At 47.8% G+C, this 25,959-nt stretch overlaps 1 protein-coding gene across 1 annotated transcript in view; it reads right to left on the bottom strand.

Moving 5' to 3' along the window:
• The window catches only part of SLX9 (SLX9 ribosome biogenesis factor), a 34,994-nt gene extending 9,566 nt beyond the window's left edge, over positions 1–25,428 (bottom strand). Inside the window, exons 1-2 of the mRNA XM_030231055.2 lie at positions 25,276–25,428; positions 23,477–23,585 (exon numbers count right to left, since the gene is read on the bottom strand). Of these exons, the coding sequence (XP_030086915.1) occupies positions 23,477–23,585; positions 25,276–25,401 (235 nt within the window). The 5' untranslated portion in view covers positions 25,402–25,428. The remainder of the gene's footprint in view (positions 1–23,476; positions 23,586–25,275) is intronic.
• Positions 25,429–25,959: the final 531 nt, after the last annotated feature.

The raw sequence follows: 25,959 nt of genomic DNA on the forward strand, positions 1-25,959 counted from the left end.
GGAAAGGTGAGCAAACCCCATCCCATTACCTAAGGATCATTTCCATACTGTAAACTTGACAATTATTTGTTTTACCAAGAACATGGGTTTTTTCTTTCTTCCCTCTGATCTGTGCAGAACAAGACATGCCAGATACAAACAAGTTAAAAAAAACCACAATAGCTTTTTGCCACCTACATCAAGCATTTGGTACTCCTCCTGGCAATCCTCAGGAGCCTGCTTTCATGACAGAGAAGCAGATTTTTGAGGATGGCTTCCTTACTTTCAGAAATCTTGAGGGTTTTTTGGTAAAGGACTCAGACTAAAAATAAAAATAGAAAATATATATATGTCTGTCTGTGTGTATATACATATATATGTGACTATTTTTCAAAAAGAACTCCTTAGACTAAATATATCTATAAATCCTACCTTAGAAATCCCCATTTTATCCTTTCTAGGCATTCAGAAAGAAGCTGGAGTGAGTTAAAGCTGTAACACTACAGGCTTCCCTGCCCCAAGATCCCACTATTTAATTTTGGCTCTGCAGCCAAGGGGGTTTGACAGTTCCAGGAAAGTACATTTCATTGCTTGGAGCATTTGGCCATGACCAGAAATACTCAATAAACCTGGGCAATGCCACATGGACAGAGGAGGGTCCTTCAGCACCAGACATTTGCAAAGCTCCTCCTGGGCTATGAGACATTAAGAAACAACATTAATTAATATTCCAAAACCCCAATGATACATAACAGTGAAGCTGTTGCTGCTCAAAACATTGTATTTTGGCAAACTGAAGTTAAATAACAACAGATGTTTTAATTTTAGCCTCAGTTGTGTAATAGCAAGAATGAGCATATGCCTACAGCTGTGGGATGAGTTAATGAAGGAAGTCAGGCTACATCCAAAAGCAGAATATTGGGTGTGGTTTGGGGTTGTTTTTTTAAATCACACAGTGTCACTTGTAAGTTGTGCACTGCTCTTGGCCAATAAAGAGCCTGGGAAATGGTAAGGACAGTCTCCTGGGGCAGGCACAACAGGGCTGTGACCTGGCAGCTGTCACTGCAGCACCCCTGAAGGTGTTCTTATTCCTCTAGGAACAGAGTTGAGGGACAACACGAGCCAGGCCAAAAGCCAGCCAGGATGTCCTCTGGCAGAGAGGATGCTCCACAGCTCCCTGCCCTCATCCCACTGCCAGCTGCCAATCTGTGACCTCCACTGCTCCCAAAAGCACTGATGCACAAGGGTCACCAGTGTGACCAAGGCTTGGGGCTGGCAAGGACAGAGGCAGGGGGCTGTGTGCAGGCTCTTTGTCCTCTAGGTGTCAGGGGAGCCCCCAGGGCCAGCTTGGTACCTGGATGTATGGGGCACAGACAACACATCTGGGTTTTGCCCATCCAATCCCTGCCACCCCCTGAGCAGGCTTGGGATCCAGTGTTGGAGGAAAAGGTGCCAGCTCCTGCATGGCATTTCTCCATGGATACAGCATTTGCTTTTCATCATCTAAAACAAGCTACATGATTTCTGTTCACACTTAATAATTACACCAGGTGTTAGGAGAAAAGCCTGATGCTCTTCCTGCCCCAGCGTGGAAGGTGTGAGAAATGACCCTCACTTCTAAAATTTTAAAAAGGTTTATTCAACCTTGACAAGAATTACAAGAAAAGACTGAATAAGGAAAAATCAAAGGGGACCACCAAAGCAGACTCCAGTGAGTCTGCAGCACAATTTGGACAGTTGGTAAGAGTCCTCTCAGAGAGGATAAAAATGTGTATTTTAGCAACAGAGACACACACACCATAGCTATTTGTGTGAATGTTGCAGTTTCAATAAAGGGCAGTGAGAAGAACAGAACACCATTTCTATAAAAGCCTGAACAGCAACCAATCTCTGCAATGAGATTTATTCTGAGACCAGGAGTAATTCATGTTTACCAATGGGTAAATTCTCTCCTTAGGGCTTACTGAGGGAGGCAGAATACTGAAACATTACCATGCTTTTTGACAATGCCTTGCAGGCCTGCATTTGAAAGAGATTTTTCCCAAAATATCTTTTCCTTTCCTGCTAATAAGATTACCTTTGACTATCCTGTCCTTTGAGAAGCTTTAAAAATCAGTAGTTCAGTATCTCTGCAGTATTACACAGTGAAAGATCTAGATCTGAAATAGTCACACTACTGGATTTTATCTGGTGCTTCTTATTTATCCAGAAAGCAGGAACAGTTTACTTTCATTTCCCTGTCTTTTAACTGCATATTAGCTAGCAGACAATTAAACTGGCATTCCCTAGGGAAGTCTTCCATCTCCAGCCACTGGTTCCTATAACCCCCCTTGTACTGTTTTTGGCACCTGGTGTTTCTTATACCTGTGCCTTCATATCTGCTCCTTCTGCACCTTAGGGGAGGCAGCTCTGCTCAGCTGTACTTGTTATTTCATTCCCAGTGGATGGATTCAGTGCAGACACTGCATTTTAGCACAGAATCACAGAATGATTTGGCTTGGAAGGGCCCTTAAAGATCATCCAGCTCCAACCAAGCCTGCCTCAGGCTGCATTTTATGCTGCATTTCCTCTCAAAGTCAAAGCAGTGGCCTGATGGGGAAAGGTGAGAGAGCAGACAAAAATAGGGAAGAGAGGGAAACAAAATAAGGATTTAAAGATGCTCAGAGGACAGAGGGACAAAAGCACAGAGGGACAGACTCCCAAGGCAGACAGACAAATATGTCACTGTCAGCTGCCACTGCAGCACTGGCAGCAGACCAGCTGCACACAGGAGGAGGGAGGAGACATCAGCCAGAAGGAGTTGTGGAGTTGTTTCTGTTTCTCAGGGGTTACAGCAAACACCAGGATCTGTTAGTGCAGAGCCCCACCTTCCCCCCACTCCCACACACAATACATTCCATGGATTTGTTTGTTTGTTTGTAGAAGTACCCAGCTTTTCTCATTTCTTGGAGCCAGGTTTGGCATTCAAAGCCACCTTCCTGGGAGGAACAGGCCATGGAGGAATTCAGACAGGCTGCATCATCTGGAATTGTTTCTTTAACTGAAAGGAGGAAGGACAGGCAAGCAGACCGTGCTCCTGTGTAACTTGGTGAAACAAGTGCCTGCAGGAACCACTCCCTTCATCACCTGACAAGGCAGGGATGCAGCCAGCACCAAGAGCTACAGCTGGACCTTTCCTCAGATGGAGATGGAAAAAAGAGAGGCAGGAGGAACCCCAGGGCTCGGCCCTTCCATCCTGCTAAGCAAAGACAGTGCACACACACTTTATCTGATGGCAAGTGTTGGGGAAAGAAGAGAAATTAATAAAACAAATAAAATAATACAGCATTGCACCCTCCTGTCAGGAAGTTGTAGAGAGTGAGAAGGTCCTCCCTGGGCCTCCTTTTCTCCAGGCTGAGCCTCCCCCAGCTCCTCCTCACCAGGATTTTGCTCCAGAGCCTTCCCCAGCTCCACTGCCCTTCTCTGGACAGGTGAATAATCTCCCCCCACACTGAGGTCAGGCTTTGTGAGCTTTGACACCAGCTGTGGCACAGGGGAAGCTGGCAGGGACTGTTTCAGGCTAATCACACAGCTCCTATTAAAAGCTGCCTTTGGCCAGAGGTTTTCAAAGAATTTCAATGGACAGAATCCAATGTGAACTGGTAGCAAGACTTCACAGCAGAGAAACATTTTTTTTCCATATTAAGCCACGTATCCACCATGGATCCCCCTCTGTGGGGCTGAGGGTGGGGTGGGAGTCAGAGCAGTGACAACACAGGGAGCAAGGAGGACAAGGTGGATTCTTTGCACTCTCTGTGAAGTGGAGGCTGGGCAGACAGACACATCTTCCAGCCAGCAGCTACTCAGTTCCTCAGTCTACTCAGACAGTCTGAGCGAGGGAGGCACTGCCATTTCCCAGGAAAACTCTGGAAGCAAGATGTTAACTGGGATTACTCCAGCCTGGCTTCCCTCAGAAGTAACCACTGAGGTAGTGTAAGTCTTCTGAAAATTTATCATCAGCAGAGAACAATGAGCAGGAACAGGCAAGAAACAACAGCACCAGCAAAAGAGCAATGCCCAGAACACCACTGGTCAAGGGACTCATGACCATAAAAAGGCAAAAGAAAAAGCAAACACCACTCCAAAGTCCATGTACACCCTTCCTCTCAACACACACACACACTGTGCCAGCCAGTAGGTAACAAACATTCCTGCAATGACAGACTCTTACACATAATTAATATATTAACTCATTTGACTGCTGAATGCCCAGTGATCAATACTTCATTATATTTCCAGGCAACAATGCCAGCCAGAAACTGCATTGAGTAGACTTTGCAGATATGTAACTCCAGGGTAAAAACAAAACCATCACAAGATCAGCAGTAAGTGGGAGTTACATACAGGAGCTTCAGCAGCCCAGGGAGGAGAGAAAAGATCACATCACAAACGTCTCCACAGCAAAGGAAGAAGAATTGAGCCACGAAGGTCAAGGGAAGACTGTCAAAACTGGCTGAAATAATAGCTTCAAATGACAGGAGCATAAGGATGAAGCTCTTGCAGAGAGAAAAAGGAGAGAAGTGGGAACAGCCAGGGAAGGGGCAGAAACAAGGATATTACAGGAAGCTGGACACCCACAGGACACCACTAAATGTTCAGCGAGGTTTGTCTTCCAACAGAAAGGTCACAGCAAAACCCAAGAAGTGGGGCTGCTGCCACAGCAAAACCAAAGCCCATCTGGGCAGACAGGGAGTTGGCAGGAGGATCATTTCTGTTCCTAGCCTGGTGACCCAAAGCACCTACTCACCAAAGCCCTCTCTCCTCCACAGGGCACATAAGGCACAGATTGCACAGATGCTCTCCCTCCATCAGCTGAGAAGGAATAAGCACTCAGGGGCACAGCAGAAGGCAGAGAAGAGCTGGGAGAGGAGAGAATTCCCCCCGACCATTTCTTCCCCAGTGTCTAGTTTGCATCAAGCACTTCACTGCAGCAAGTTCCATTTGAGAAGCAATTGTGCTTATGCCAATCAGTGCTTCCAGAAAAATCTGAACCTATCACTTTTGAGACATGTCAGCTGACCCAAAAGCAACACCCAAGCCTGATCTCTGCACCCCTCCATCTCTCACAGCAACAACTCCTCCAACAGCAACATGGACTTGGACATGCCCAAAGCAGGAAAACATTAAATAGTCTAAAATTTATTCCTGAAGCTCTTCCTTCTTCACAAGTGTCCAGAAATACAAGGATGCAATGAAAGTACATGGGCAAAACCATGAGAAATCCTTTGAAGATCCACAAAACCTTCCCAGCTAACAGTTTCCCTGTTTCTTCTTGGAAGATTTGCTAAATTAGGGTGTTACTGCAATCCAGCCCTGAGGAAAGGGATTTTCAGGATGGCCCTGAATGCACCCTTCTAACACTGGCAAGCAGCTATCTCAGGCTGCCTTTTCAGCAGAGAGGATACTCCTTCAGTAGGAAGGACCACCCTGCCACCACTGTTCAGAGAGGTGCACAGCTCAAGGACAAGGAAGCTGAAATGTCACTCCTCTTCTTCCCCCCCCCAGCTCCTCAAAAAAAGTTCCATTAATTAGAAATAGTGCTTTAGCATCTGCAACCAAGCTGGGATTTCACCAAAACACCTATTCCAAGAAAACACGTCAGCAGTCAAAAAGCCTGAGTGTATTCAGCCACACCTAGGGTAGGCAGCCCTCACCCTGGGCTGGGTGAGGAGGAAGGAGCCCCCATTTCATTTCATAAATTCTCTCTTCAGTAAATCTGTTTTCCTGGCAAACTGGCAGCCTCTTCCACCACAAGCCTGTACAGGCAACATCTCCAGAACACCACTCCAAGGTCTCTGTGTGCCAATGCCCCACCTACTGCTAAAGACAGCAGACACTCTCAGCTTCTGCAGTGATGCTGGCAGGATGCTTTGGGGAGCAGGGAAGGGGTCTGCAAAGTGCTGACTTGCTCCAGGGAATACTGAAGGCAGTATTGGATTGCTTGGCTCTAATGGAACTAAAGTTAAAAAAAAAAAATATCAACTGTAATTGACTTCCATGTTAATGACACAGAGGCAGGGCTGTTCCCCCTGGAAAGATCGACGGGGAATGTGAGGCAGTATCAATACCACGGGCAGTATCAACACATGACATTGGGAAACTTGGCACAGAGACAACAGCAAGCAGACTCCACAGGAGCTCAGGGACATCAACACTGCCCAAAACCCAGAAGGGAGAGCTTGGTAAAAGATTAGCCCACCAAGACTACACAACAAAAAATATCAGCTCAAGACTATCAGGAACCTGGTGGTAAGAGGCTGTGCAAGGCCACCAAGGATGCAGCAGCTTTCAGACACACATAACAAAGTGCCTGACATGGCTCCTGGAGAGATGCTGACGTGAAAAAATCATGCAGAGATGTCTGGACACTAGACTTTCCCCCACAGGAACCTCAGGAAAGAAAAAAAATTATAGCAGATATGCGTAACATTTGGAGACACACATCTGTGTATCCTGACTGCCTTGGCCCTACAAGCTGCATGTTCTGTGTTTGCAAACAGCAGATTCCTGATTGGTCCCAGGCACTTAACAGGATGCACCTAAAACCAGTGCTAGTCCCTCAGCCACTCCTCTGCCCTGTGTGGCCCAGAGCACACACCCAGAGAGGAGTATGTGCCTCTAAATTAAAGATGCAAACATGACAGAGACTTCCCTTCAGATGTGCACACGGGAATTTCACAAGGAATAAACAGGCACAGCTTGAACTGCAGCATAACCAAACAAACAGAAGAAAACAGAATTAGAAGAGAAACCCAGCAGAGGACTCAGTGCTCTGGTCTGCTTTATGAACAGGCATGAGGGGAGAAGGAAGGCTTGGGGGAAGGCCACACCATCCAAGACTCTGCAGAGACCAGGCTCCAGTGAGACCCAAGCCAGGAGCACAGACACATCCTTTCCTGGGACACAGGGGTAGAGAGAAAGTTCCAGCTTCTAAGGAGTTCCCAGGGCTTGATCCTGGGCAAGAACAAGTTTAAAAAGCCTTGCCACACCTTACTTTCTTTCTGATGAGCTTACAGTGCTGCCCTAGTTAATGCAATCAGTCCCTGACCTTTCTAACAGATCCCTCTGCTTTCCCAACAATAGCTCTTTCCTGGCCTCCAAACAGTGCCATCCCAACCACTCGGGCTCAAGTTACCCTTTTCTGAAGGCAGCAGAGTCAGCACTTCTATTGCTTACTCTATTCTTGCCCTTGTTTGCTTGTTGAACTAGAATCTCCCCTCTCCTCCCCAGGGCTAACTAGCCAACATTCCCAGTCTTGGCCATAGGCCTTATTTTCCAGACAAAACCTGCATATCCTATTCTGAAGCAAGAAACACAGAGCAGATGCCTGGTAGCTTACAGAAAAAAAAGCATGTTACAATTCTGTACTTAACCTGAGACAGCATTGACAGCAAATTCCTGCCATGTGCAGCGGACAATTTTTTTCCCTGTTCTTTTTTCCTCACCAGTTAATTCCATGATGGATCTGAAGGACAGCAGGAAGCACAGGAAAGAAGAAAGTCAGTACAGACTAATGACTGCAGAACAGACTGGGAAGATATACCAATTTTCTGGCAGTTGCAAAAACGTTACAGGCAGAACAGGCAAAAAAGCCCAAAGCTTAACTTGTACCCTGTAAGTATTTTAATCAGCTGTTCTCAGTTCCAGCAGGTCTGCCACAGAATTGTATTAAAAGCATCTACGAGGTCAAATTCTTAATGCTTTCATTCCAGTTTTTAAATTGCAGCAGAAATACTGTAATGACAGCTTTATGCTAAAATAGTCAAGGGGCAGAGTGACTGCATGAACGCATTTGGGACTGAGATCAGGGCAGGAACAAAAAATTCCACTTTGGCACTGCTTAGCTGTACCAGTGGCAGCCCCTCTGCCCCATCTCCAGCTGTGGCTTCAGGAGACAAAAAAGAAGCCACTGAGAGTGGCCTGGAGGGAACAGCCACTGGAGCACCCATGGGCAGCCCCCCAGCCCTCCACCTTGTGTGGCCAGCCACAGGCAGAGGCTGCACACCAACACCTCACAAAGCATTAACAGAAGGCACTTTGAGGACTTGAACTGGAGCCTGGTGTGCAGCAAACAGCACCACTGAGCCAAGAACATGCCAGGCCTGACCACAGCTGTCTGCAGTGCCCACGTAGAGAGTGCCTGCAGGCAGTACCTCCAATGAATTTTTATTTTGGAAGATCTGCTTCCAACCCATGTGGGTACCAGAAATTCAGAACAGCTATGTGCAAGGGGTCCTGCCACTTAACTGCCATTTTACTGAAGGATCTTTGCCCACCTTGAACCCAGCACCTTCCACTTTGTTTTTTCCCCACTTATTTCACTGGAAGACACTGGGAACAAGTTTAGTCCCTGGGGCAAACCTATTTGATTAAACTTCATCAGCTCCTATTTTCTCCATTGATCAGAGCTCTTTTCCAAGCAAAAGAGCTCTGATCAATTGAGTCATTGCTCATATCTCACACTTTTGGCATCAATGCCAAAAACCTGCTGCAGATAAATGTGGAAGCTCAGGAAGGACAGCACTGACTGCAGACACTGCTGTGAGCTCTTCCACCTCCTCTGAGGTGAGGCACATGGGCTTTTGCTGCCCCTGTGCTAAGGAAGCTCAGTGAACCTGGCAAGGACCTGGGCAATGCCTCCACACCAGCAGAAAGAAAAGCAGAATGAGAGTTTCTAGAGACACTTCCTGACTGCTCCAATCAATTCTTTTTATGCAGTAATTACTCTGAACCTTACTCAGAGCTTTAGGACCATGGCAAAATTTCCACTGTGCTATTTTAACTGTTGATTAATTCTCCTCTCCTGGCACTCTTCCTTGGATTCTTTAACATGCCTGGTCTCAGGCTCCCTGTGGCATGAGTTAGTTTCCCCACTCACAACACTCCATGCACGACAGTGAAATGAAAAAAGTAATCACATGTCAGAGCTTGCCCTTGATGGTTAAGTCTGTGTGGCAGATTAGCGTGGTGTGGTCCCCTCCCCATGCTGCCCTATCTCTTGCACAAGCATACGTCAAGGAGTTAATCCCACCATCTGCAGCTGTCAGAGCTCCTACACTCCAGGGAAGCCCCACACCTGCAGTTTGGGAGCACTGAGGAAACACTAAGTCCAGCCACATCTTCTATCACCCAGCAGACACATATTAAACATAATCATACTCATTTCTTTTACCCAATAGTCTGTTTAGGCAATATATACAAAGTAATTTTAGATTTAGACATGGAAAAGAGCGCCACAACTCAACCAGTACAACATCAGCAGACTTTCATTATTCACATAATTTAAGAATTATTAGTTCAATCCAGTCACATTCTGATCAGTCAGTTCAAACACCACTTCCATCATAAGTGGCTTTACAAACTGCTGCACACACAGAGGACTAAAACACTAACAAAGGAGGGTGAGAATACCCAGAAAAGATTCCCAAACAGCTTGTGCCAGGCATATGTTTGATGTGCAGCCTCCAGGTCAGTTGAGCAACACCTGACACACAGGACTGGCAATGCAGAACACTTCTTATTCTTCCCCTTTTCGGGGCACGTAGAGCAGGTTTCAAAACTGGGAAGTACTTGAAGGATAGAGCTGGAAAAATAACTACCTGGAGAAGTACAAGGCATAACACCCTTGCTCTTCTGGTCTGTGACTGGGGTGGAGATGGAACCCCAACCCACTCCCAGCATCTATTGCAGCTTAGCTTCTGCTGAGCCCAGGCACCCCCTCGTGCCCCAGAGGAGCACACAGCCTTCCCTGCTCAGAGGGTTTACGTCTAGACCAGAAACAAGATGGCTTTTGTACCACAGCACTGTACAACTGAGTACCATTGATAAGGAACTGCTCCACCACAGGGCCAAGACTGAAGCCCCTAAAGGACAGATCAGGGTGATCCTATGTCTGCATGAAGCCTCAGAGGGATCATGATGGCACTTTAACCTTGAAAAGGTCTTACTAGCTCCAGCATTCAAACATGACACAGTGAACTACCAGTTCTGACGGGGCTTTTTCCATGGTGGTGATGCTGATTAAACAGTTGAACAAGCCTAGCCCATGAAAACATCATCCCAGGTGGTGCCCAAGCATGTCAGGTCTCCTTCCCTCCTCCTGGGAGCACAGACTGCCCTGGAAGTGGAACTGCTCCAAACACTGCTTCACATCTCTTCTGGCTGCCACTGCCACTTCTGGTGGCTGCTGCTTTTGTGCTATCTCAACTGCTCTTCCGCTTCAGCTGACAATTCAGAGCTCCCAAAAGCCCTGAGGCACCAACAGGATCACCAGCTCTGTCATCTTACACAACACAGACACACACACAGCATCCTCCCCCCTGGACAGACCTACATCCACACCCTGCTCCCACTCCTCTGCTGGCTCCAGGGACACAGGGCACCATCCCACCACCAACAGACCCCTGGGACCATCACCTCACTGCAGGCTCCCACAGAACTCTTCATCTCCTGACGAAGCTAGGCTTGCCCCCTGTTAGGGAGCTCTTTGTCTGGCCCACAACGATTCTCACACAAGACTTGGTTTTCAAAAAAGGTCTTAGAGCAAGCCTCTCTGCTTAAAAATACCCATTTGGCTCCATCAAATGCAGAGGAAATCTTTTAAAAAAGGAAAATCAAGGTCTGAGCCCCTCTAAAAGAGGTAGGAGATGTTTTGTTGGGTTTTTGTCCTCCAGCCCATCACCTCTTCACCTTTACTTTATTTCAACCCTGAAGGTCAGCATCAGTTCCCCACCTTGGAATGACATTTTCCTGGTAGAACCTATTTTAAAGCAAGCCAAATTTTAAAAAAGTGACAGGGCTCTGCCACTTTGTACTTGATGCTCTTGCCTGCCAGCTGCACAGACAGACAATAAAGTCTCATTTCCACCATCTGCACTAGCATCAACGGGTCCAGCCCCATCCACCCCACACAGAGATGAGATCAGCAGCTGCCAGCACAGAGCTGTGGAGAGAACACCCATGATGTTAAAAGAAATACCAGGGGATGGCAAAGGAACAAACTACCTCGAGTAGGTGCTTCTCTGACAGCCCTTTCAGCTTTCAGAGCTGCCAGACATTTGGCATTGCCTTGATCTTCTCAGGTCTGGGACTGCAGCAGCAAACCTTGAGACTGCTCATCCATGCCCTCACCTCTCATTCGATGTCCCCATGCTGACAGGGCAGCAAGGACTGGCATCTCTCCTGTGAACAAAGTGCTCCCTGAACAGAAGAGCTACACACCCCTTACCAAGCAGTATCTGCAATACTTGGGCTCACCACACCCAAAGAAAACACCCACTGAGAGCACCTACATCCCCAGCAAAATACCAAATTAGCCCCCAGGAGAGACTTTCATTATATGAGGGAAGGCAGAACCTTCCTGCAATGCACAGAAGATGCTGGCAGGAAGAGTGTTGCTCTGCATGAGGAAGGCTGTGGCATGAGCACTGTGCCTGCTAATTTCCTAATATGGATCACAGTCCAAGGGAGTTAAATCCACACGCCTACAGACTCATCATGCTTCTCACTTGGTGTAAGACTGAGTTTAATCTTTTTACCCTGCTGACAGGATATTAATTTTACCTAATGGTCCAAGAGCTGCCAAGAGCTATGAGCCATTGTTCACATTTTTATGGCTTTGTTCAGCTTTCCTTCCCTGATGAGGAGCTCCCTATTAGCCCTGACTTTGCTGAGGTGTCGCAGCACGACGTGAAGAAATGCCAGCTACATGGTGGATCCCAAAGCAGGAGTGCAAAGCACAATCTGGACTTCTCCAGGAGGCAGGACTGATCCAAGCTACTGTGCCAGGAACAACATTTTGACAGTATCAAGAAGGTTGTTCCATTTCAGCAGTTTGTGGGTTTGGATATCGCCACCCTTAAAATAATTCAGGGCAGAATTGTGCCACAAAACTGCCAGCAGCCAAGTACACGTTGCTTTGGTAGAGCCCCCATGCATGTGAGGAACACAAGGCACTCACAAATTCCTGAAGGACCTGTCCCTTTGCACCTTGGGGTAGAGGACAGGGAGGTGAAGAAGCCTGCAGGGTGGCAAAACACACAACACATCGTGGGTAAGAGAGAAAGGTGTCGTGTCTCACCCTGCCAGCCCTCCCACCTGCTCCACCATATCAGGCCAAGGAGCAAAGATCCATTAATGAAGCTTTGCTTCCACTGAGGACCTTCCAAAATCAGCTGTTGGAAACCAACAAAAAATCTCCTGCCATTCCAGGTGTCTTGAACCAGCTTACCTTTTCCAAAAGTCAACACCAACATGCAAAACATCTCCAGTAAGATGTGCATGGGGGATGTTCATTCCTAGCCAGGACTTGCACCCAGCTCTTCCAGAAGCCTGAAACACACTGGCTACAAAGTCAGGGCCACAGCCTCCTTCTATGAATGTTACATAATAAATAATGCATTTTAAGTATTGTGATGCTGAACTCCAAATCCCAGCCCCACTTAGCCTTTAAAGACAGTGCCATAATTATTTATAGTATTTACATTCCAGAGGATGGTGGGGGCTGTGCTATCAGATCTCATTTAAAGATTACTTTTGGATGAAGCAAGACTGGTTCTTTAACATTTTCTTCAAGCAGAAAAAGGTGGCAGCAGCAGCTGGAGTGCAGCAAACAAATCCATAGATGCATATGGACATATAGGTCAAATAAGAATTAAGCTGAGCAAAAAACAAGTTAGCTGTGAAATATTCTTTTGGCTGTTTTTCCACATACTGTGTTGACCATTTGTGGCTTAATCTTAGAGAAGCTTTTTCTCATATGAGCCTGCAACCCCACTAAGCTTCAAAGAAGCAACTTTTACTATAAATATTCCATATTTCTTTATACAGACTAAGGTTTTCATATGAGCATTGTTGTTTTGTACACTTAATGCACCAGGAAAAACTAAAGTAGGAACTGGAAAATTTTGTTCTATGCCCTGCAGACATGAAAAATAATCAAAAATATAGACCTGACCTAGAAAAAGGAAGAGTTATTCTGCTGCCCTCTAATGAGCACATCGAACATCTGAAAAAGAACACTCTCAGAAGAGATCTGTTCTGCTCTGCCACAGGTACGTCCTCTTGTGCTACAACGCTGTCAGCAACGCAGACACAGCTGGAGCAGCACCTCCTACACAGCAAAGACAGGCAGAAGAAACCCCCAGACGGGCCCAAGATCTGTACTGTAGTTCCCTGAATTCAGACTGGAGTATGTGTGTCCTGTTCTGCTCCCTCTCCTTGCCTGACCTGAGAGAGGGGAGCAGCTCCTAATGCTGACCTTGAGGACACAAAGGCCTGTGCACCTTCTTCCAAGTACACACCTGGCCTTGTGCAGGTATACAGGTACCACAGACATGAGGGAGAAGGACTGGCTTCAACACCTCTGTGCCTCCATGAAAGCAAAGGAAGTCAGTTCTCAAGGGTGTCTCTGCATCTGCACAATGCTCAGAAGACATTCTGAGTTGAAAAATGCAGTAAGGAACCACCATGGGGAAAGTTCTGCCTGGTACTGAGTTTCATCTCAGTTTTTACTGAGCTACTGTGATGCTGTGTGCTGACCTTGGCCAGCTGCCCACCCAGCTGCTCCCTCCCTCCTCAAAAGAACAGGGGAAAAAAATAAGATGAGAAGTTTGTGGGCTGAGGTAAACAAGAGGGAGATCACTCAGCAATTACCATCAGGCAAAACAGACTTGACTTGGGAAAAATTAATGTCATGTATTGCCAATTGAAGTAGAATCAGATGATGAATAGCAAACACTGAAACACCTTCCCCTCACCCCACCCCCTTCTCAGCTTCATTCTGGCTTCTTCATTCCCAGCTCCCTTGAGCACAGGGCCAGGAATGGCATTACAGTCACTCTCTGCTGCTCCTTCCTCCTCACACTCACCCACTGGGGTCCTGGTGACTGGAGCACCTCCTTTCCTGTCCCTGGGCTTTATAGGGCTCTCTCACTTTATTCCTACTCCTCCTTAATTCTCTGTTTTCCCAGAGACAGGACCATCGTGCCTGACAGGCTCAGCTGTGGCTGCACAGGGTGAACTTCAGCTCCTTGGACGTGGCTGTGCTCAGAATGTGACAGCTCTGGCTTCTGTCCTGCTACCAAAACCCTGCCACTTACACCCAAGACAGGTAAACAGGCCAATGCCCTCTATTTTGGAGGAAGAAAATACATTAAGAAGTTGTAATAACTCCCACATAAACAGCACCTAGACATCTGCATGCTATTTCCATAAATAAAAACCCACTCAGGCACAGACACTGAAACAACAAGCACACCTGCAGCTGCAGAGGAGCACACCTAAGCCCAGCCCTGCAGTCACAAATTACTGGCATGAATCAAAAGCAATAGCCAGAGGCTTTGCTGAGCAAAATACAGAGGTGTCACTGAACAAAGCAATCTAAAATTGTGACTCCTGACAACAGAATTCCTGCAGTGTGGAAAAACCTTCCCATGTCTCCCTGCTGACAGGCACACCAGGCTATTTCAACTCCAACCACACTGTGCAGTAACTGCTGCCTGTACAGACACAGCCTGTACCCACTGCAGCTGGGAATGTCCTCTCCATGCTAAAGAAGCCCATTCCCGTTACATAAGAACACTCAGTGACCTGAATTTACAAATAACCTTGGAGAGGAAAATAGACATGAGGAAAAACAAAGTGAAAAAGCCATGGGGCTAGGAAATGCAACAGAAATCAGCCCAGAACATGGATGGGCACAGCCACACCAGGCACCAACACCCACAATCACAGAAGCCAAAATTCTTTACACAGATCTATTGATCTGCTGTGTGTTCTCCAAGCAATCAAGAACACAGCACACATGGGTCAGGGAACAAGTTTGTGTGCCCCATTTGCCCTAAAATTTCCTGCCTGGGACTCTCTGAAACACCACCTTTCACTGGAATTGGTTATCACTGTCACGATGTACCTTCCAGCTCACAGTTCCTGCCTGTTTGGAGAATTGCTTGGATAGCCTGTTCTCCCACAGCAGGATTTTCTCCAGAATTTTCTGTGGTTTGCCTTATGGAACATTTCCAGCACTGCTAGTTCAATCTAAATCTGTCCAAATTATCATTTCAAACAACCCAGAATATTCCAGTACCCACTGCACTGAATCCTTGCATAGCTGTGTTTCCCACATTTAGCTCAGAGAATGTACATTTACTGTGCTGAAAGCTTCATTTAAAAAAAATAAACAAAAAAACAACAAAAACCTCTTTCTTGATTAAAAACTTGATTAAAACCTAAGCCCAAATTAGATAATACCAGTTATGCCACATATGAGCATCAGCAGTGCCAGTCTAAAATGCTGAAGGGGATAAACAGCTGACACATACATTTTCACCCAAGCATAAAGAAAACCTTGGTCCATAAATTGCTCACAAAGACCAGAATAAAGGATAACTAGCACAGGAATAGAAAAACACTATAGATCCCACTAGGTCTGAATGACAGACATGAACTTTTGAGATCTCCCTGTAACACAGCCTGTAACTCAGACCCACATTAGCAGGGCAGAGATTTAGCTCAGTGAATCAGAAATGTGATTTATATAGCATAGAAGTTTGTTTTTTTTTTTAAAAACCAGCTTTTCACATAGGCATTTCCCAGCAGGGTAAGGAGAAAGCTCACTTATTCCTGCACCTTTCAAGACAAGTCAGAAGAGGCAACCAGAAGAGGGAAACCTCATCCACCCTTCACCAATTTTCTAAACAGTGTTTATTAAACTCCCAGGACATGTATTTCAGAGAGACATTTGACAGTTTGACACACCACCACAGCACTGCTGGTGACAAGGAAATGGCTCTGACTTCCAGAGCTATCAACCTGCCCTTTCCACAAGTGCTTCCTCACTCCTCTTCAGATTTGCTTTCTCAATTCCTGCAGTGCTGAGCCATCCCTCTCCCACCCCACGAGAGGTCTGCATTACTGGCACTGGTGCTGGGATGCCCTTTTGGCACCAGTGCAGAGCCATTCCACCTCTCTCTTTGGAGGATTTATAATTTTATAACTTAATTATGTTAAAGCTTTGACATGAGTACAGCAAAGACAAAGATTTCAGTTCATAACCCTCTTTTGTAACACCACAGCTGCAGTACTCTCCTAAGCAGCGCTGATCTATTTTTGTGTAAGGATGTCCAACCATTTTAAATTCATTTCACAAGAGAACACCAGGCTAGATCAGTGCCTTTTTAAAGCTCCAGGAATTGTGATCACCCAGAGCAAGACAAGGCATGACATGCAGCTGCCATGCCCCACCACTCCTGGCCAGGAAGGCAAGGGATCACCCTGGCCCCAAATTCAGCAAGCCCTACAGTGGCACAAGGCACTGACAGGCTTGACCTAAAAAGCTCATGCTTGAGCACCCAACTTTCACAAAGTTTGGAAGAAAACTCTGCAAAACCACAGAGCAGCATGGCAGGAGCTTCTCCAAAGAAGTCTGCAATCCCTCACTGAGCCCTATCCTTCTCTCCATCCATCCAGCAGCATGGAAAGGCTGCTCCAGGGCAGGCACGTACCTTCCACCAGCACTACTGGTGAGCATTACACAGCAGGCACAGCCAAGGAACCGACCATAATAAGAAACTGCAGCGATCTGACACATCCCTCAAACTGCTAGGACTCATTTCAAGCTCTTCCCACTGACAGCCTCCTCCCCTGGAGCAGGCTGCAGAACATTTTGGAAGGTTTGGGCTCTCTGGAAAATGTTTGTGTTTGTGTAGTGCTCAACCACGAGCTAATTGGAGTCTTTTGGTTTTTTAATGTTAATTTTAAGAACAGAGACTTAGCCACAGCTAGAGGGAGGGAAAGAAAACAAAACAGTTAATTGGTTCCATAAATATTAACACAACTGATTCCTGTGATCTGGCAGAAGGCACTCACAACATGGAAAGGCTCTATTTGCAGAAGGGAAGCAAAAGCACTGAAAACAGTGCAAGCTTCAGACGCTCATTTACTGCTTCTCAATTAATTGCATTTACTTTAATTAAAGTGGAGCTTCCCACAGCTATTCTCACAGCCAGCACCACACTGCACAGACAAATTGTTAAAGCAACATTAAGCAGCATGGATTTTTAACCTTTTCTTAAACATATTATTGAAGGCACCAATGTCTTCAGCTGTCAGTAGGATCCCCACTCCACAGTTCCCAGAGACCACAGTAGGTCTGTTCTGCATTTCAACCAAACCCCACAGCTGTTCACCACTGATACAGAATTTGCTCCATCTGACTGCTGAAGAAAGATCCCACTGACTTTAATCCTTTGGACCAAAGGAACAGAAAAACCTCCTGGCTTTGAGGCGAGTTGTTGAGGTGTCCTGCAGACTGAGGCCATCTGACCTCACTGGAGAGGCTTCCCAGATGACAAACCACTATCTCAGCTCCTCCCAAACACTGTGCAGCTTTCTAACAGCCTGTTAAAAAACTCTCAGACACCAATTTGCCCTTAAAAGGTGATCTGGCATTGTCAAGATAAAAGTAGGTCCTAATGATGCAGTCAAAAAAAAACAAAAAACCAAGTAAGTTTCAGCTGAACAGCAAGGCAGAAGGAATGTACAGTAATTTGCTACCCAAAGCAATTTACCCAGATCAGGTAAACTGCCATCTCTCACTTTATCAATATACCAGGGCGGCCAGCCTTGAGCCTGGAAGAGAGTAAAGAGTTTAATCCCCTCACAGCATTTTCCCTTCCCTGGGAACTTTTCCTTTCTTGCAAATTTCATTACTGGAGGTTTCAAACACTTTCACACACAATGTCAGGAGCACCACCAGCCTGAGCAGGGAAGGTTCCCCTTTGAGCTGAGACCTGCACATTCGGTCCTGGGACACGTCCTGGACCTGTGCAGGTGACACAAAGGACACAGGCACATTGCAGAAGGTATGGGGTGGAGGGAGGGGGGAGCTAAAGCAGGAATTCCCAGCTCAAACACCACTCAAACAGCTGCTCCTTCCAGGGCAGAGCCCACACACCCATCAGGTATTGTCAAAGGCATTAAAATGGTTTCAGTGCTGCATCACTGACAGCACCAGGGACATCATTTCACCACTCCCCAAATTCACCCAGCCCAAAGCTCGGGCAGCTAATAACCAAGACAGATGGAGGAGGAACACCTCATCACTTGGGTCTAGCACAGCACACAGGCATTTCCCAGGGAGCTCTCAGCAGCACGTTGGAGGTGCTGCAGGCACTCCCTGCCATCTCCAGTGTGAGGAGCAGCCCGTTTACACCCTCCTATCCCATCTGAGCTGTGTTACTGTGGGGAACAGCTTGAGGAAGGCGTTCTGCACAAAACAAACACAAGGCAGGCCTGACAACTGCCAGCACAGAATGAAAAGCTGAAGAAAAGCAACAGCAGCAGAATTGTGAGGATCCAGCAGATTTCCCCACCAGAGATGTGAATGACCAACACAAGCAGATTTCAGATAGCTTTCCCCACCAGGGATGTGAATGACCAACACGAGCTGATTTCATAAATCCCCAAGCATGCATTAAGAAAAAGCAGCAGAAGTTTAGAACTAATATTCAGAACAGATGCATTCTTTACAACAAGCAGTATTTTTATTTTTTTAATGTTTCAATGGTAAACACCCCAGTATGCCAGAAGAGTAGGAAAAAATAAAACACAAGACATCAAATCAAAACAAAGGAAAGGTGATGAGGGATGAGGACAAAAGAGGAGGAACTTTAATATTTAAAGGCAATAAACATGCAGAAATCCAATAAACAGACAGGAACAAACTACAGACACAAAGACTGGCATCCTGTCAAGAGCTCCTCAAGAGTAATGGGAGCCTAGGCATGGCTGCAATTTTTCCACACCAGGGATTCAGGGGTAACCACAAGTCTAGACACTGCAGGAACAGCAATGCTGTCAGAGGAGAGGTCTTACAGGGACTCTGTAACAGTCTGGTACAACATCCCTTTAAAAACCCCTCAAAACTGGACAGTAAATCATACTGCATGAAGCTAAGGCAGGACCAACCAAGCACAGCTTTTCTGCTTCTCTTGGAGGCTACAAAAGCAGAACAGAGACCAGTGGGTGCAGAGCCCAAGCAGAAGCAGATAAGGTGATAGACCCAGCAAATCTGGAACTCCAGAGCAGAAGCTGAGGTGCAAACCAGAAGGGATCTGTCAGTGACTCTGCAAACAGAGGCTTGGTATCAAAAGAAACTCACAGAAAACCTCAGAAAGAAGCAAAGCAAGGCTGTACACAGCCTGCAGACCCCAGAAATTCACAGCTGTCAGTGAATTCCTGCTTAGTCTGATTTTATCGCCTCCTATCTCCACATTTCTTTGGGAGGAGAAGGGAATCCTTTCTTTGTCAGATGCTCAGTCATTTCCCTCCTCTACACCCCTGTGTGCCACTGACAGCAGCTCTTATGCTCCAAGGCAGTCTTGGTCTTCAGAACACAACCTCTGCTCAGGCTCATGACCAACCTCACCCTATGCTCCACACCCTGCTATAGAATCTCAGACCCACAGAGTGGCCTGGCTTGGAGGAAACCAGCAGAGAGCATCTATTTAAACCCCTTCTTTCATCTGTCATTATCCCAGGTTGCTCCAACCTGGCCTTGAACAGTTCCAGGGATGGGGCAGCCACAGCTTCTCTGGGCATCCTGTGCCAGGGCCTCATCGCCCCCACAGTAAAATGAGAAGCCTTTCTTTATATTCAATCAAACCTCAGAAATCAGGATGATTTTACATCAGGTTTTGCAAATTATTATGAACGTGCTGTTGCTGCACTTTTGTTTTCTCAACAACCCAGCCTGCCACCGTTCCCTTCTGGAGTAGCTGAAGCAGGAAGCTACCAATCCAGTTGTTCATATCATTCCACAACTGGTTCATCATCCATGCCAAAAAAAGAGACATTCACAGGCAACTGCTCAGCCAGAGCCAAGCTTGAAAAGGCCCTTACTTCAAGGAGCAAACACTGACGAAGGAAAGTTAAAGAAAACAAGAAAAAATGAGCAGCAGCAACCCTGATATGACAGGCCATAATTTCTGACTTGGTAGGAAACATTTAATTCCCACGCTACAGAGGCTCACCCAAATGAGATTTATCCTCTCACTCGAGCCACAGAGGTCCCTGCGTGGATTAGATTACAGCAAAGCCTTTGGTTTACATTACGTCAGTGGCTGAGTAAAGGACACTGACAGGAAGCAATCCCTGAGCACAGAGGAACTCATGGACTGAACTCCAGCATTCCCAGGGATGGCACTGGCTTCTGTTACCTACACACGAGTGGAAATCATCTGGAAGCTGGTGTTAAGCTGAGCTAATGATTAAAGACAAGAAGCAGAGCAGGGGAAAGCAGTTGCAGCAGGTCTGCTTTGCAGCACGACACAGCTTAGAGCTACCATATATTAAAATACTTTCCTTTTTAGACCACTGGCTTTTTATATCACACAACGCAAGGCTCACCTACAATGAATTCCATTTTGGTGACATTTTTCATTACAGTTCCACCCTCTCCTTCTCCTGCCACAAGGAGTACTGATGCCAGAACAGCCTGTGCTGGTACCTCACACTAATCACAAGCACACTGAATCAGCCTTGTACCTAAAGGAAGCAACACACCACTACCATGAGTAGCAGATCCTTCCACAGGGCACCCTGCCTCAACCAGATGCACCAACAGTCTGCAGAAATCCCCATAAAAACCAGGCCTTCAGCCAACAAGAACCAACACCACCACTTTATCCTCCCACAAAAAGGGGCCTCACTCCTTTCATCCCCAGCACACACAAGCACATGTGTTTACTGGGATAACCCTGCTAGAATGTCTGGACTTTCCAATTTACACATCGTGTTCCTCCCTGATGCCTCAAAACCACCCCAGCCAAAAGAGCAGCAAAAGCCGGTCACCTAGAAATTGAGAGAAACTATGAGGAAAAAACCATAGAGAGAGGTGTCCTCTCTTGTTGGCAACCACAGACAACAGCCCTCAAGGCCCAGCACAGCAGAGGACTGGTTTCCTACAGGACTGCAGCCCTTTGGCTCTGACACAGCCAAACAGCTGTTCCAGGTGAAGCCTTTGATCTCATTAAAGTCACCAGCTCTGCTGTTGGTTAGTTAGCCCCTGTGATGGCACACACAGCATCAAAGAGCTGCCTACACCATGGGTTTATTTAGAGCACAACAATGCTCTCCACGTTCTCTTTTCCTCCTACTTCCCAACATCCAACTGGCTTCGTTGACTGCTGTCGAGCTCCAAACTGACATCCTCTAAAATCTAACCCAATTCCAAGATCTTCCTCAGACTTGGTTTTATTTGGAAGGGAGTCACAGATTAAGGCCAGATCTGAACACAAAACACAGATACCAGCAATCTTGGACAATGTGAATAGACCTTAAGTAGTGTGAGAGATACACACACACAGGACAAATACCTGTTTCCCCAGCTGCCACACAGCAGCCTTGGCAGAAAAAAAACAATCTTCTGTAGCTGTGAAAAGCACAGGAGATAGGGAGCCCACCTACAGTCTGCCAACTTGACCTTCTCAGAGCTTGAAAAGCAAGTGGGAGGGAAGCATGCTTTTGTCTTGTTATTAAATCTTAAAATAGCAGTGTGTAGGAGAATCCTACCCTCCTGCCCTGTGCACTAGGCTGAGGGGGAAAGGGAGGAAGAGGTGGAGGGAGGGTTAGAGTCAAGTTGAACTTACTGCAGAACAGGCTCTGAGCTGACCAGAGAGGCCAGAGACAAAGCACTTCTGCCTAGAATCTCGTTTCTCACTCTGTGGTCTCTGCCATTGTATGCACAGCCTAGTTATAGTTCACTGAATTAATATTAAATAATGAACTGATTTCCATAACGAAAAAACCTCTACATGGCCCCAGAGTGCAGCAACAAGAAAGGGCACAGCAGCTTGGGAAGACGTAAAAAGCCACTCAAATCCCTTTTTGCCTGGTTGAATTGCAGTTTGGAGCCCCCAAATGAACAGTTATTTTTAGCTGATCATCTGGAAGGCGCTGAGCAGCGGGGTCAGCAGGGCTGTGTGCAGGAAGGCAGCACACAGCCCCGAGAGAGGCACTGCACATCTGCATCATCAGCACTGCACGGGGACCAGCAGCACGGCTCTATTTATAACCCAGACATGTAGCCTGCAATGAAAGGCTGGCACTGCAGGCTGCCAGCCCCCAACAACATGCTGTCTGATTTCATTAAAGAGATGGCAACGTGCACACACAGATGCATACGTGTCCTTTTCTCAGGAGAGTTACCAACAATGAGCCCAGTGTTTCAAGAACAATCTGTTTTGCCAAGGTTTCTGTGCAGAGAGCTGGCAAATGAGTCCTCACACAACCTCCCCACTTCCTCATTCTGTGCCCAAATGTCACTGATGGGCAAGGCAGCACAGGCAACCACTTGCCCTTGCGTGATTCGTTTGTTTAGAGCTCTGGACAGGAAAACAAAGTCACTGTAGTACTTATCCACATGAAGAAAATAAATTAACTGAGTTTGCAAAGAAGGTATTTGGGAGTCACGTGCATTTTCTGCATCAGGACAGCTTGCTGTGCTATCAGGCTCTTTCTGGTAGATTGTTCCTTCTGGGTTTTTTTACACATTTATATGCAGTTTGTGGAGGGCTGGGATTCAGGTTTCAGAGAAATTTTCTGAATCCCTGCAGACATTTAGAAGTGAAAACAGGTTTCAGACACAAAGCTCTATCTCACAGTGAGCAGCCAAAGAGAGCATTTCCTTTTTGTGGGACTGGAAATCAAAGGGCTCTATCGTGTCCTCCCTCTTCCCCCTCTCACTTTCCATAATCCCTGTGAGCATTCTCCTGCTTGGGAATCCTCAAGCCACAAACCTCAGAAGAGTAAAGGACAGGAGAAGATTTGCTGCAGTCAGGCTGCTGTGAGTGAAGCACTGCTGGCACACAATGAGAACCTGCTGACAAAGTACTGGGCTACCAATGGCAGCTGCTCACTTACAAAGTGAGGAAAAAACTGTGGGGAGAGGTGTCCTCCCTTGTTGGCAACCACAGGCAACAGCCCTCAAGGCCCAGCACAGCAGGGGACTGGTTTCCTACAGGACTGCAGCCCTTTGGCTCTGACACAGCCAAACAGCTGTTCCAGGTGAAGCCTTTGATCTCATTAAACTCGCCAGCTCTGCTGTTGGTTAGTTAGCTGTTAGCTGCTGGTGAGGCAAAAGCAGCCACAGAGCAAGCCCAGAGATCAGGTTAAAACCCTGGCTCTGCTGTGCTCTCAGCCCTGGCAATCTTTGGCTGCACCAGGATATCCCACAGACTCCTGAAGCTAGTCCCCCACCTGGGGATCACTAAGCACATCCACGCAGAAGCCCAAACCAAAACAAACCTCTCCTAAAAACCTTCAGAGGAACACAGTTTGTGTTGTGTTTGCATTGTAGCTCCCGGAGCTTCATGGGACAGCCACTAAAAGCCACTGCAAATACAGTCCCCAGGGTCTTTGCTCACAACCTAAAGCAGCACTCATTCAAAATACAACAAACCTGTTCTGGAGGAAATGATGCTTCTGGAGTCCAAGTCAAGCTTCTTTACTAGGGTATCAGGGTCAATTTTCAGCCCAGAAAATACACCAGAAGATGAGAAGTCCCAGTCCTTATGCAAAAGAAACATAAAGCAGGAATCAGTACATACACTACCAGGCAACACTTGTTTAAAAAAAATTTAAAAATCAAACCTAGCACCATCCAGATGGGAACAGTGGTAGTGAGCAGGTGTCTCTCTTGAGCAGGCAAGGGCACAAAGGCACCCTACAGTCCTGCTCCCCCCTGCCTACCCCTCAGCTCTTCCACACAGAAGGAGGTTTCAAAAAGTCTCATTTTGGACTGTTCTCCTCCTAAAATATTCCTGCCTCAAGTCAACCTCACCTCACTCAAGTGCATTCACTTCCAGGAGGCCTGGGAACAGCATCCTTAGGAAAAGACAGATTTATTACAGGTACTGAACAATACAGATAAGCAACAAATGAGAAGATTAGGGGATTAAAGCCTAAATCAATGGACATTAGGCAGATTCAGTAATTACTAGAAACTCACCAAGTCTTCAGCTTCATGCTTTAGGCATGCAATGCCTCCCTAAGATCTGCAATAGCTACTCTGTTTGGATTAGAGTTTATTACTTTAGTCAACAGTATCTACCATCACCAACACGTAACTTCAGAGTGGTATAAACCCAGCTGCCTTCAGCACAGGCAATTCCTCCCTCCTCACAAACAAAGCTCAGGCACATAAAAACCATTTACTGGTGCTGTGTCCTTGCTGTGAGGGGGCGGCACCTGAACCATGAATTCAAAACACAGCTGGGGAAAACAAAAATATCCTAAATAATTCGGTATAAACAGCTCCATTGACACTAAACTAAAATTGAAGGCACACACTGCAAGGCTCCTGTCCTCTCACAACACTTATTGATTAACAATCCCCACTGCTGCACACATGGCAAGGCAGCCCAGGCACCCTGACTCACTCCAGGAGCAGCAGCAGTGCTGGGACACACGTGTCACTGTCGGGACACCTCGGTGCTGCCATGGCACGGCTGCTGTTGCTCTGGAATAGTGGCACTGCCATGGTGTGCTGTGCTGGAGCAGCTCCCGGCTCCCTCTGTCACCTCCCCTCCATGCCCTGCCACACGCTGCCAGGCTGAGCGCAGCGTGGGGAGCAGCAGCTGCCCGGCAGCACCAGGGCTTCAACAGGGCCTCCACTGCCCAGCAGCACCAGGGCTTCAGCAGAGCCTCTTTCCACTGCCCAGCAGCACCAGGGCTTCCACAGGGCTCACTTCCACTGCCCAGCAGCACCAGGCTTCCACAGGGCTCCCTTCCACTGCCCAGCAGCACCAGGCCTTCCACAGGGCTCCCTTCCACTGCCCAGCAGCACCAGGGCTTCCACAGGGCTCACTTCCACTGCCCAGCAGCACCAGGCCTTCCACAGGGCTCCCTTCCACTGCCCAGCAGCACCAGGGCTTCCACAGGGCTCACTTCCACTGCCCAGCAGCACCAGGCCTTCCACAGGGCTCCCTTCCACTGCCCAGCAGCACCAGGGCTTCCACACGGCCTCCACCACCCTGAGGGACCCGGCCTGTGCCACCCTCTCAGCCGCCGCATCACCGCGGCAGGCACGGAGCTACCGACGGACACCCCCGCAGCCAGGACAGACCCACAGCAGCCCGAGCGGGGCTGGGGCTGTGCGGGGACCGGCCCTTTCTGCAGGGGGAAGGCGGAGGAGTCGCTGCGAGGCGGCCGCCGCCAGCCCCCGCCCGCCGCCGCCCCGCGTGTCCCCGCCCCCGGTACCTTCCCGGCCGCCGCGCTCCATCCGCCGGCGGCGGGGCCGAGCCCGGGCCCGGGGAGCGGCGGCGGGTCCCGGGCGGGCCGGGGGGCGGCGCGGTGCAGCCGCGGGCGCTTGGCCTTGCCCACCATGGCGCTGCGGGACGGAAAGGGCCGGGCTGGGCCGGGCGGGACCTTCCGGCTGCGCCCTCACCGCGCCCCGGGAAATTCGCCTTCCTCCCCTGCACGGGCGGAGCTCGGGAGCCGCCTCCTCGGCTGCCCGGGCCGGCCCCACAGCCCCGCTGTGGAGCAGAATGGTGGCAGGTCCTGCGGCAGCCTCTGTGCAGGGCGGCCTGCGGAAAATCGCCCTCTGGTCAGTCTCCCTCTGGTCAGTTTTCCTCTGGTCAGTCTCCCTCTGGTCAGTTTCCACCTGGTCAGTCTCCCTCTGGTCAATTGCAGCCTGCCCGAGGTGGTTCCCGTGAGCAGCCTGAGGGTGTTCCCCGTGCTTGGGTTAATTCCCGACACTCTGCGGCACAGTAAAAATAAAAATATGAACCAACAAAAATAAAGGCAGTTAAAATAGGAAAGGGAATGTTTAGCTGCTTAAAATGCTTATAGAACAGGCTGGGGAGCATATGTGCTGTGACCAAGCATATCCCCAAAGTTGCCCACCCCCTTTACCTGCAGCACTGAAGGCCAAAGCTGCAGCAG

The sequence above is a fragment of the Serinus canaria genome, assembly GCF_022539315.1.
Source record: "Serinus canaria isolate serCan28SL12 chromosome 7 unlocalized genomic scaffold, serCan2020 HiC_scaffold_29, whole genome shotgun sequence".
Classification (NCBI taxonomy): domain Eukaryota; kingdom Metazoa; phylum Chordata; class Aves; order Passeriformes; family Fringillidae; genus Serinus; species Serinus canaria.